General features: G+C 44.9%; 1 protein-coding gene across 1 annotated transcript in view; it reads right to left on the bottom strand.

Moving 5' to 3' along the window:
- The window catches only part of XKR4 (XK related 4), a 312,781-nt gene extending 300,933 nt beyond the window's left edge, over positions 1–11,848 (bottom strand). The window contains exon 1 of the mRNA XM_032610172.1: positions 11,016–11,848. Coding sequence (XP_032466063.1) covers positions 11,016–11,848 — 833 coding nt within the window. The remainder of the gene's footprint in view (positions 1–11,015) is intronic.
- Between the last annotated feature and the right edge of the window lie 1,639 nt (positions 11,849–13,487).

Here is a 13,487-nt window from a genome sequence, read left to right as displayed (position 1 = left end):
TTCCAAGAGATGCTAAGGCTGCTGGTTGCTGACTCTACCTTGAGTCAACAGCTCACTCAGTGCCTCATCACAGACAGATTCCAGGGGTATGAAAGCGACTTGCCTCCTTTCCTAGATGGTAAGCTTTTTTTTTTTTTAACCATTTATTTTTATTTATTTTTTTATTGAAGTATAGTTGATTTGCAACGTTGTGTTAGTTTCAGGTTTAGAGCACAGAAATTCAGTTATACATACATATATATCTATTTTTTTCAGATTCTCTTCCCTTATAGGTTATTACATAATATTGAGTAGAGTTCCTAATGCTTTACAGTAGGTCCTTGTTGGTTATCTATTTTATATATAGTGATGTGTATATGTTAATCCCAAACTCCTAATTTATCGCTCTCCCCCTTCCCCCTCTGGTAACTATAAATTTGTTTTCTTTGTCTGCAGGTCTATTTCTGTTTCGCATATAAATTCATTTGTAACGTTTTTTTTAGATTCCACATAAACTTTCTGAGAGCATATTCTTTTTAACATGTTTTCCTTACTATGATTTTAAGCAGATGTTTGTGGAAAACATGACGAAAAGGTTATCACTGGTCACTTATTTCTGTCATTTTATTCTCAGCAACGAGTACAGTGACCACACAGTGATTCGGCCAATGGGTTGCTGACGAATTTGCAGGTGTCCACAGCGGATGAGTGAGAACCTGCCTTCAATCCCAGCCCTCTGCCCTCCCCTCAGCGGGATGAGAACTCAACCTCCAGTTGTAGGCCCTACTCTTGATATCCGACCAGACAGAAGTTATATAACGAGAACATAAATGAAACAAATCTCCCTTCGGTTTTACACTTTGAAGTCCGGGTGTCATGGTTTGCCTGCATGATGACCTTGATCTCAGATTCTAACCTCCCTTTACTATTATCAAGTTTGTTTCTGGTCCCTGCTTAGAATCCTGGGCTCTTAATATGTTCTCCTTTGTGATGATGTGCCCTGGCCTTGACCCTCTGCCAGCTGACTTGCCCTCTTCTGACCTGTGTGACAATCCGGGACTCGGGTCAAAGTCCCTCAGACTGCAGACCCCACTGGTGCCCTCAGTCTCAACTCGATCCCATAAATGTGACCATCATATCACAGCTGGAGCTGCAACTCATCTAATGGAAACTTAGCCTGGCTGGTGAAGCCTTGCCTTAAACTTTGCTGTGATGCGTTATAGAATGGGGATCAGTACAATTTTCCCACTCCTACGACAAAGGATTAAAACTTCATCCTCTGAGTATGGAATAAAATTCTCCATCTTCGTTCATTTCTCTCATGGCTATTTTTTTTCTTCCTCCAACTAATCAATTCATGCTCGATCCATAATACCCACCTCTTCTACTAGCAGATCAGAGAATGGGATGAAATGATAGTTTCCAAGGTATTGATCAGAACTTCAGGTTTCCTCTCCCTTACTCATTTGATTCCAACCTTAATTAATTAATTTATTTATTGACATATAGTTGATTTACAATGTTGTGTTAGTTTCTGCTTGACAGCAAAGTGATTCAGTTCTACATATAAATATAGACATATATTCTTTTTCATATTCTTTTCTATTATGGCTTATTACAGGATATTGAATATAGCTCCCTGTGCTACACAGTAGGACCTTGTTGTTTATCTACTTTATACGTAATAATTTGTATCTGCTAATCCCAAACTCCTAATTTATCCCTCCCCAACCTTTCCCCTCAGGTAACCATAAGTTTGTTTTCTATGTCTGTGAGTCTGTTTCTGTTTTGTAAATAAATTCATTTGTATCGTATTTTAGATTCCACATATGATATAGATACATATTAGTATATCATATTAGTATATCCTTAAGTAATTGTAATGACTGTTTACTTTTCCGAAGCAGGAACACAACTAATATTTATGCTTTCATTGGGACTGTGTTATATTACCTGTTCCCATCTAGAACTCAGTTTTTCAAACCCGACCATCACCAACCGATTCAGGAAAAATCCCATAGGATATCTGTGACTGCCACTCTTAATAGTAGTACATCCCCTAGAGATATGAAACCCTACGGGACATCCTTCCTAATTTATAACAACAGACCCAAGTACTAAAAATCACTTTGGAGAGTTTTCTAGAATTGACCTACATTTTAAAAAATGATTGTTATTAATTTTACTTTGGTAAAACAGCAAATTAATTAATCAGCTGAAAACTCTTATCAAGACAAAAGAAGGCTTTTACAAATCCTTTCCCCTCTTTCCTGAAGGATCATTTCTTCATTGTTACTGTCAACTGATGCAGTGATTATGCCATGAACTAATGAAGTGATGAGGGACTGTTCTGTAACTGTTACTGCTACAACGGCTACCTTTGTGTTGAGTATTGACTCTCTGCTACTGAGAAAAGACCCGGAAAGTAGAGAATTGAGCCCCAAACTGATATCTTAATTCATAATTGTTATCTAGGCTGCAGAAAGAGGAATCAGACTGCTATTTACATGGATGAAATCTCCTAGGCTGGGGGTTCAGAAAGGCGACTTTTTCCTTCTTAAATAATGTACTTCTTTGTTGTACAGTAGGAACTAACACAGCGTTGTGGATCAACTATACTCTAATAAAAATTAATTTTAAAAAATTTTTAATTAAGAGGGTAGATCTCATGTTAAGTGTTATTACCACAACAAAATTTTTTTTTAAAGAATGAATTAAAAAAAACCATATTATACACTTTTTAAAAATGTACTTGATGGGAAGCCAAATCAAAGTCAGCTCAAGTCTTTTTAGACTCACTTCACTGCAGATCCTCCTTTTTTCTATATGTGCCTGATTCTGACTGACTAATCCTCACCCACCCCACACACTGCCCACTGCTCTGTTTGTGTAGAAGGATTCCCCTGCCAGGAAAACAGTGCAAGTAAATAAAGTAAGCAAAAGAAGTAGAACTGATTCAAACAGCCTACTTATGAATCATGAAAGGGGGAAAACAGTTTGACATACTTCAGACAATTTTTAAATAAATGTTTAAAAAAAATTTTTTAATGTAAAAAACTGAAATGTTGTCGTGAGGTTGAAAATCATGCAGTGTCACAACAGATCTCTAACATCCTGAAGATCCAGGCACTCCCCAACTGGGAAAGGTTAAGGGGTTGAGTTCTTCTGGAAGAATGTAACACAGCCCTGTTCCTCAACAAGTGCAGGCCTGGATATAGCATCTTTGTATAGTGTTTAATTCAATTTCCAGCATATTAAATCAGTGACAGTGTAACCCAGGACGAGCTTTTAATTTAGAAGCAAATCTAGCTCTGACAACAGCCTTCTCCTCGACCTAATGGATAGTTCTTTTTAGGCCTGTGAAGCATTGTTCCTATTTGTTAATCCCAGCACTCCAGCTGTGCATACCTCCCCCCACGAAAGGCGGAAGGCAACTGTGGCTTCCCAAGTCTATAGGGTACGTCTCTTAAAATCAGTGATATGGAACACTTTGAACATCAGCTTCAAATACTTAGCTTTGGGTTTTAATGAAAATGGTTTAATTTGATTATAACTAAAATTTGGAAATGATACAAAATAAGTTGCATTATACAAATAAGTTTAAGATTCTCTCTCCACATATAATACCGATTCCTGGGTTTCGGACACTAATATTGTCAACTCTGGAAACCCCCTGTAGATCCCCTTTGACTGACTTACACAATGCTGTAGTCACGGCCTTAGAAGAACAGACTTTCTGGTGCATATACTCTGGGGACTGGACAAGCAAAGAAGAATCAGAATTTTAAGCCTGGAAAGAACCTTGGACCCTATTTTTGACTAATCACATCATACAGGTAGAAAACTAAGACGCAGAAGGAGGAAACCAAAAGAAGACCTAAACTTGGGGGACCATTGGCAGGTGCTGTCACATGTAAACCCAGGACAGTAGGTGACTGCCAGGGCTCTGAGCCCCCAAGTGGCCAAATCATCTGATCCCCTTTTAGTCCAGTTCCCCAAAAGGCAGCTGTCCCTCTAAATAAGATCCATCGTTGATACACTAGCTGTGACCCTCTGCCCTCATCTCAGGGTTAGAAAAGATCTACCGTTGTCCTACAGGCCACCTCTTGCCTCTAGAGGATTTCTGGACTGATCCATTTCCATTTTAACCCATCTTCACTATCCCTCACCATCAGTAATTGTATGAGTTCTGTACATACACTAGACATGGAAGTAATGTTCTATGGTGATAACAATTATGGTGATGATGGTCGTAGTCATCATAATAGCAGAAGCTACAGCTTTTCTTTGAGTAGACAAGTAGGGGCACAAAAATCCCCCAAATCATTCTGTATACAGGTGTATTCTCAGAAGGTCAAGAGTACATAAGAATTCAGTGAAAAATATCTATCCCGAAGCTTCCCCAGTCTCACCTTTCTATCAGCAAGAACAGGTAAGTGAAGGTGAGCATCTAGCTGCATCTTTCTCAGAGGATAACTAGTATTTTGTGAAATTCAGCCCCACTTTCCTAGCACTAGTCACCTACAAAAGAGCTGCGTGATTTGTTGTATCCTTTCTAGACAACATGGCACCTTCTCTGATTCACTGTACCATTAGCAACTCGAGAAGCAACCAGGCAGCGAGAGCAGCCACGCTCATGCAAAGAAGAAATAATAACCCCTGGGCTTCATTCACAGATCAGCAAATATTCACTGAACACGTATGCCTACACAGGTAGGATCCACAACTACTAGAGTGACCTCCTGAGAATCTGCCCATGGTCCTTCTTCCCGACCGGCCATGCCAACAGCTCCCAAGGACACCATCAGACAGCTGGAAGGAAGTCACATGGTGTGGTAGTCAGAATTACGCGCGCCATTCAAGAGAATACTTCCTGTGGAGAATTACTGAATGTTTTTCCCATGAAATCCATCAACATATTCCAACTCTTTTCCAAGATTATACCTGAGATGCATGACCAACACCACACTGCACCTTCTATTTGATAATACGTCAGAGTAACAAATCTGATCCCAATACCTAGTCTTGTTTCCATAAACTTAGAATGTGTGCTATTCAAATTCTAAAACAAGTCAGGGAAATGTGCTAATCAGATTGGCCCGGGATTCCATATAAAGGGGAATCATTCTAGTATTTATCTGTTACTCAGTGACTGGTGCTATTTAAATTGGTAGACTATTCCATTCAAACTGTAAAAATATATAAAAAAAAAATTTAACAGAAGTCATGTACTTGGATATTCAAACACTGAGGACCTTTTTTGTAAGTGACTGAGCAAAGACCTTCACAGTTACTGACCCAAGGATTGTGGACGCTATTCAAAAATGATAGCATCCATTTGCATAAATGCTACTTTCAATTGCTCTGAGAGTAGCCTGCAATTTCATGGGGTATAATAAGTAGAACATTTTTTTTTTACCCTTATAAGTGTATAGTTCAAGCGAATGGAAAAATTACAACTTCTGCATTTATTACAAAGACACTGAAATAGTTATATTTACCACACAGATTTATGCATAAATTATTCCAGCTCATACAGAAACCCAAGTAAATGGACAGAGGACTGTCTGATTGTGTGTGGATTTATATCTGTGAGCTAACTCAGAGATTTAAATACCAAGCTCAGCACTCAAGGCTGTGGCGTGGATTTGTGATTCTCCAGGGAAGATACTGGGTCCATAACCAATGAATAGATTTCTAAGTGACACAGCTGCAGTAATTCAAGCAAACTCCTACTTCTTTCATGCAAAAAAAAGAAAGGTTAGCCCATTATGTTTGGAGCAGCATGTAATGATAGAAACTGTCATAAAATCTCAGAGCTGGAAGATGATCTAGTCCAACCCTCTGTATAATAAAGTATCTTTTACCGTAGTTCTGCCTACAGTTTTCCAAACTATGCTTAGACACTCCAATGATGAGGAACTCGTTACTCCTAAGGCATCTTAGCTGAACTTGGGATCCCTTATGACTACTTAAAAATGTTTTCCTTACATTAATTCAAAATCTCTTCCTGTAGATCCTATCCATTTTGCCCCAGAGGGCTGACGCAAAAGTTTCTTCCACATTAGAACCCTTCAGTACCAGAGAGCTCTCAAGTTTTCAGGTTTCCCTTCTACCAAATCATCCTCAGTTACATCAACAATCTCCCATGTTCCTTTTTCTCTCTCCCACCTCAGTACTGAATTCTAGCCTAGAATCTGCGCAGAACTACGTGACCTAAAGAGAAAAACGTTTAAAATTCTGTCTCAATTTCCACACAGGCAAAACGTGTCACCTCAAAGATGAGTCTGAGGGTCACATAAGAAAGAAAACTTGGAAACCCTCTGAAAATTGAAGTGTTACACAAACACAAGGAACAATTTTCTAAGGGTTTCAATAAGGTGAAGCCCACCATATCCTAAGGAAAATCTCTTCAAAAAGTAACGCAAAATAAACTTTTGCCAGTAATTTACTTTGGTATAAATACAATAAATTTCAACCAATCTGTTTACAACTCTCCCACAAGGTTGGGCCTATTTATATGCTCCAATTACATCCACACTCAATGAGTTTAAAATCAATGGACTTTTATGAATGAAAGGGACATGATCGAGTTAGAGAGGGATTGATACGTTTCCTCTGAATCTTTCAACGTTTTGCCACTCCTTTGAATAAAACAAGATTTTCACACTTTTGTCAACAATCCTCACCCTTATAATCCTTCAATGGTTTCTCAGTGACTCCAGAATAAAATCTAAATTCCTTTCATCGTCCAGCCCAACTAATTCTCCATCTTCACCTCTAGCTACTATCTCTCAATCGCTCTCTCTGTTCGAAGGGCACGTTTAACCTGCCTTATTCTTTCTTGCCTCTCTGCCCATTTGCACGGTCATATCCAAGCCCTCACTGCCAACCTCCTCTTTATTTCAGTAGCAGACCTGCCCACCATCACAACCTCTGCTCAAACATATCCTGCTCCAGAGTCTTACCTGAACCACTAAGGTGGCTTGAGTTTCCTGTTTCTATCAGAGTGCTTATTTCCCAGTACTGAAATTGTGGGTTTACTGTTCCATCTTCCTCATCAGACAGTAGATTCCTTGAAAGAAGATGTGTACTTTATTCATCTTGGGGTGATCAGTAACTAGCACAGTGCCTTGAGTAGAGCAGGTACTCAATACAGATGAATAGATAAATTAATAAGCAGTAGAGGGAACACAGATATATGGGAAATGACCATTCAATAAACTCAGGAAAGGGCACCAATCGTGCTTGACGTATATCAGAATTCAGAACTAACTCAGAATCAATAAGGTACTTCTTCAACACTCGCAGCTGTACCCAGTATGCTATCTTCCTACCCATTCCTTATCTCTAGAATTTTTTATCATTTGCAAAGCACTTTCTGCTTATTCACATACATTATGTCACTTAGTCGTTAATGCCACTACAACAACCTCAGTGCGTCCAAGTGGTGTAGGAAGAAGAACACTGGTCAGATGATCTGAGCTCCAGCCTCCGTTCTGCCACTGAACCACTGGTGTGTATTAGAGAAACATCCTAACTTGTCTAAACTCAGCTCTCTCTCGAACTTTGCCAACCTTAGTGAAGGGAAGTTGTCATTTTTATACATTGTTGTCCTTATTATCCAAATAAGGACAACAATGTACGTACCTACACATGTACATGTGTAGGAGAAATTCAGGTCAAATTTGAAGACTAAGTCATAAACTCTGAAGGAAGAAGACGTCCAGATATAATTGATCACGGGTATTATGAAGACTAAAAGCTGATCTGATTGCGCGTTTCTGATTCCCACTGGCTGAACCGCACTCGTAGTAACTTCTGGAATCACATGACGTGAACAAGAAAGAAAAAGTACTTCCTCATTCATTCACAGACAGTTCCTTTAAAGTCACAATTGCTCTTTTCGCATGGTAGCAAAAATTCACTTTATTATTTCAAACGGCTCTTTCCCAGTATCAACTCCTGCAACTTTAAAAGCTGCCATTAATTTTTCCATTAGTAAACATTAATTAAAATGAATATGTACCATTGTTTTCAGCAGTTGCATCTGTAATAAATGTATGAATACAGGCAAATCTTGTCCAAAATGTTTCAAACAGCTATTTCTGAGCAAGCAAACACTTTGATGGTATTTCAAAGGATTTTATCTACAGAGAGCTTTTAGAATCTGACCCTTACCTAAAATAACTTGAATTCCATGGAAATACAATGAACAGTTACCAACCTAGCTAAAATCTATTTTATTGATCTTAGAAAGTAGCATGTTAAAACATGACTAATGAACTCTGAGCTTTGAACCATTGATACCTTGGTCTTTCTGCAACATTTGTGTACAATGCATTGAAAAGAAAAGCTTGAAAAACCAGAGGGATGCTCCTAATTAAGGAATCACAGTGGTCAAAGATAATGGTCTAATATAATAATCTGAGATGAACTGCATTTCACCAGTTTATTATCAAAGACGCACCCATCCCCCCAAATTCCATTCAAATCTTCTACACTCAGAGAAACTGAAACAATTCGGAATGCATCTGAGTGTTAAACTCCATGAACTCTCTGACCCCATTTCAATTTCCTTACATTAGGCTAAAGTTTTTGGTTTGTTTTTTTTTGCTTTGTTTTTAACATTATAAGGAGAAAATGAGGCTGAGTCTTAGATCATGCTTCCACCACGTTACCCCACCATCCTCCAAATATCTTAGCCGGAATCCAAGAACAGTAAGATTAGATAATTCAGATATACATTATTAAATACATTATTCTGAATATGTAAACAAATATTAAAAATATATATGTGTATATATATCTAAAAAAATACTATCTCCTCCCAAATGACCATGTGTTAGCAGAATAAACTTTGAAGCCTTTAAGGAAAATATTGTAGAAATGCTTGACAAAAAGGAGCCATGTGTGACCATAGTTTCTCCAAGGGTTGGGCTGGTGAATGCATTTGTCTGACAGCCTGTGGTTTTCCTTCTGCACTGAACCTTACCCATCCCTGCCCCCCACCACTCCATAGCTTTGCTGTGTGGCCAAATGACCCAGTGGCTATGGTCTCGCTGAGATGTATTTAGGCCCTCTTCTTTTCCTAATTATTTCTCACTTTCCACATTTTATGTCCTGAGATATTAAACATCATTTTTCAATTGGGAAAATGTTTGGTCTAGAAGGTCTAATAAACACAACTAGAATTTGATATCCAATTTTTCACAAAGTATAAATCGGTAAGAAACATAGATAGTTCTTCAGCTAATAGAACTGAGAAGTGTTTGCATTATTTACATAAATCTAGACATTTTAAAGGTAAAAGTGAGTGATTTCCAAATCCCGCATGAAGTCTGCAGAAGTTAACAAATGGAATGTTAAGCTTCATTTACCACATTATCAGATTAAAACTGCTAATCATACGAATCTCACCCCGTAAATAATTTCAGTAATTAAATCAAGCCTTTGAGTTCATCACACTCGAAAAGCACCAAGCTGCAAGCCTTTGCAGTAGTCAACCATGGGAAACAGAGCTATCGCACTTAACTGACATTTCAAAACGTCCTTTAAGTCCAAAGCACCGAAGTTTCCAACATCAGTTGGTCTGACTGCGTATCATATAGCACTTTAGCAGAAAGTATCTGCTTGGAAAAAAAGTTTCTCAGTTTGAAAAGTCACTGTCTGTGGCAATGCTCACCCTGCTTTACAAAGCAACGGTCCCGGAAAAGACTGAAAAATATTCACACTTGCTCTTCTCAATGAAAACACTACACTTCACCGTAAAGGACGATTTTAGCTCCGTTCCACAAATTCTCTGAGTTGTAGCAGAGTTAATGACTCATAATCGTTTTGGTTTTTTAATCACAAAAATAACTACAAATAAAATTGAAAAGGACACTGGCAAAGCAGAGTGTAGTCCCACATCAGTGCACTTGTGAGGAAGTTTCCTCATTTTACTTATACTTACTAAGTTATTTTAAACACCCCCCCCAAAAAAAAAGAAAAAAAGAAAAACCCAAAAAGCATAACTCTGGGATGTTAGCATTTAAATGCTTCAACACAAAGAATTCTTGTAGCTGTAAAATATCATTCAAAAAGCTATCAAAAACATATAAAACCTGGAGAAACGCATTCCTGAGCCTGCCACTTCGTTATATTCCTAAATCCAGGCTGCCATGGTTCCAGAGATGATTCCCTCTGCCCAAAGGAACCATATTCTAGTTTGTACTCCAGTTTGTAAGTGGAAGTGATATCTGTGTAAAGACTTGGTAGGTCAGGTGACAAGCAGCAAAGCAAGTCAATGAAAATGCCAAGTGTGGTCAAAGTTTACAAGATGCACCACCCTTTTCCAAGGGTTCTTAGTTATCCCAGAAATCAGCTGAGGTGACACTGCAGGATAATCAGAAAGGGCACCACTAGAGTAAGTCTGGGTCCCATAAAGTGTACTTACTGGTATTTGGAGATGGATATAAAAATAGATATAGATATACACAGTCCCCCCAAAAAACAAGTGTGTCCCTACTAAGCTCTTTACTTGAAGCACAGTACTTCTCTAGCCGTGAGAATTAAAATGTGGGTACTTTTGAACAGCAATAGCTCCATCTAACTAGAATTAGCAATTTTTCTCAGGGAACAAAAGAAGCCATCCAAACTGCAACACACACCTCAAATTCAACATAATTAAAAAGGATTTTTAGAAGATGTGATAGGAATCCTCTCCTACTCACAGAAACAGGACCACTAAAAATGGGGGGGGAGCGGGAAGGGGGGTGTAGCACATAGAGAAGCTGGTCGAACGGAGTGGGAAGACAAGGGCTGAGCGCTCAAAGCCACTTTGCTGCCTTTCCCTTGCCCCTCACTCCTCTCCCACCCTAGGTTGTGATCACAAATTTAAAACCAAACCAAACCAAACCAAACCAAAACCCGGAAGGAGTGTGACTAGGCTTACTACCACGGCAACCCTCAACGATTTTCTTGTGCAAGAGTAAAGCAGTGGGGACGCAGGAGCGGCAGCAAATCTCCCTCTTCCCCCACCCCCGATACGGTACCTCCAGATCTGCCCGAGCTGCAGGACGTGGATGAGCGACTGCACGAGCCAGAGGCAGAAGGAGCAGGACGCAGACCTGCGCTGGCCGCTGGCCCGCGTGGCCCCGCTGCTGTTGCCGCCGCTGTTGGTGGCGGCGATGCTGCTCTTGCTGGCGTTGGACGCTTGCCTCTGCGGCGTGGAAGGGCGAGCCTCGCCTTCCGCGGCTGCAGAGCCGCTGCCGCCCGCCGTCTTACAGTCGGCTCCGGGCTGCGGGCAGCTGGCGGCGGCGGCGGCGGCGGCGGCGGCAGCGGCGGCGGCGGCGCTGTCCTCGGTGCTGAAGTCGTGCGCAAACCAGCGGAAGCTGAACACTTGCACGGAGAGCGAGCCGAGCACCACGAAGAAGAGCGTGAGCCCGAACCACCAGCGCTGCCCGCGCAAGTAGTAGTCCACGGCGAGCCAGATGTCCGTGCCCACGTCCGCGAAGTACACGGCCACGGCGACCAGGATCCAGAGGCAGTCCCACAGCGAGTAGCGCCGCTGCTCCGTGCCCAGGCGCAGGCACAGCGCCGCCGAGCCCGCCCCGCCGCCGCCGCCCGGGCCGCTCGAGCCCCCGGAGCCGCCGCTCCCGGCGCAGCAGCAGTAGCAGCGGCAGCAGCAGCGGCAGCGCGAGCAGCCGCCGCCGCCGTCCGGGCAGCAGCCGCCGCCTGCCGCCTCCTCGTCCTCGGCTCCCGACCCCGACGGCAAGCCCGGAGCCAGTCCCTGCACCGAGCCCGAGTGGTCCGAGTTCTGCAGCGGGGTGAACGCCACGTCGCTGCTCTTCTTCATTTTCAGCCTCCCGTCTGACTTAGCGGCCATGATGCCTCCCAAGCGAAGAAGAGCCTTCCTTTATGTGACACCTTTCCCCGCTGTCTCCTCCTCCCGCCGCCGCCTCGCCTCGCCCCGGCTTCCCTCCCTGGCGGCGCGGCTCCCCTGCCGCTGTCCCTGCGCCCGCTCCTGCGCCGGCTCGCCCGCCGCCCGCCGCCCGCCGGGCTGGGCGCTGGGCCGGGCTAGCGGCGCGCCCGGAGCCGGCAGGAGCGCCGCCTGGCTGCCTGCGCGGAGCCAAGCTGCTCGCGGCGCCCGGCGCGCGCCCCAGCCCGCCGCCCGCGCTCCTCGCCGTCCCGGCCCCGCGGCTGCCGCCCGAGCCGCCGCCGCCGCCAGCAGCAGGAGCAGCAGCGGCCGCCGCGGCGCCCCTCGGACCTGCACATCCCTCTCCTCCCCGCGCGCGCGCTCCCTCCTCCCGCTGCCTCTCCTCCACCAGCTGACTCCGAGGGAGAGGATGACCTCATCGCTTCTCTTCCAGCTGCCGCCGCTCCCACCCCAGCTCGGGTGGGGCGAGGGAGGCGGAGGGCCCCGGAGGAGGGGCCGGGACCGGGACGCGCGGCCGAGAGGACTCGGGAAGACGGCCCAGGGCCCCGGCCCACGGGGTTTCAGGGACCGCTGGGTGGACTTGACCGGCCCTGGGGGAGGGGCGCGAGGGGGCAGAGGGGAGGGGGCCCGCGTCCAGCCAGCGCGGAGGTCGAAGGAGGCTGGGGGACCGGCGGGTGTGGCAGCGGCGAGGGCTGGGGAGGCGCAGGGCTCTTTGTGCTCCGTTCCGAGCGGCGGGGACCGGGAGGAGGGCTGGGTGTGCAGCTGCGGCCGGCGAGGGTCGGGAGGCTGGGTTTAACTCGGACGCCGGGGCCCCGAAGGCCGGCAGCGGCAGTGGGTGTGCCTGGCCTGGGAGAGCTGGGGACGGAGAGGGCGGCAGGGCCCGCGAGGGCGCGGAGCGCGTAGCCGGGCGGCGGAGGATGGGCGGGCCCCCAGGGAGCCCCGAGCTCGCGCCCTCGGGGGAGGAAGCGCGCTGCCCGAAGGCTCCGGCTTCTCGCGTAGGCCGGGCGCCCGGGCGCGGGGAGGTGAGGAGGCGGCTCGGCCGCTCTCCGCTGCCCAGGCCCGCGCCGCGGGGCCGATCCCCCGACGCGCTCTCCGCGGCCAGGAACCGGCCAAGCCCGGAGGAGCGGCGGCGGTGCGGGCCGCTTCCTCCCGCATGTGGAAAGCGCAGCACCCCCGGCGGCGGCTCTGGGCACCGCGGGCGGCGGGGCGGGGCCGGCAGCGGCGGGCCTCGGTGCCCTGGCCCGCGGGCCGGGAGTGGCGGAGCCCGGAGCTGACGCCGCCTCCCGGGCTCCAGACGAGAACTACCTGCTCTTAAAGCTGTAGGAATTGCAGATTTGTGGAGTCCCTCAACTACAGAAAGGACTCGAATAAATTAAACCCGTGATCAGAGTGGTTCACCGAATCAGATATAAAGAGAATATGAAATATTTTGCGGATTGAAAAGGTTCTTGAAAACCCCATAGGTATTGGATCCTCTTTTTTTTTTTTTTTTTTTGGATAAGAAAACTTTGATTTGTCTCACTTAACTTTCGCAAATGTAAGAGACAAGGAGTGTAATTCTTAAATTGTACTGTGACTCACATGTTTT

The sequence above is a fragment of the Phocoena sinus genome, chromosome 17 (assembly GCF_008692025.1).
Source record: "Phocoena sinus isolate mPhoSin1 chromosome 17, mPhoSin1.pri, whole genome shotgun sequence".
Classification (NCBI taxonomy): Eukaryota; Metazoa; Chordata; class Mammalia; order Artiodactyla; family Phocoenidae; genus Phocoena; species Phocoena sinus.
This window is presented reverse-complemented; position numbering and strand designations above follow the sequence as displayed.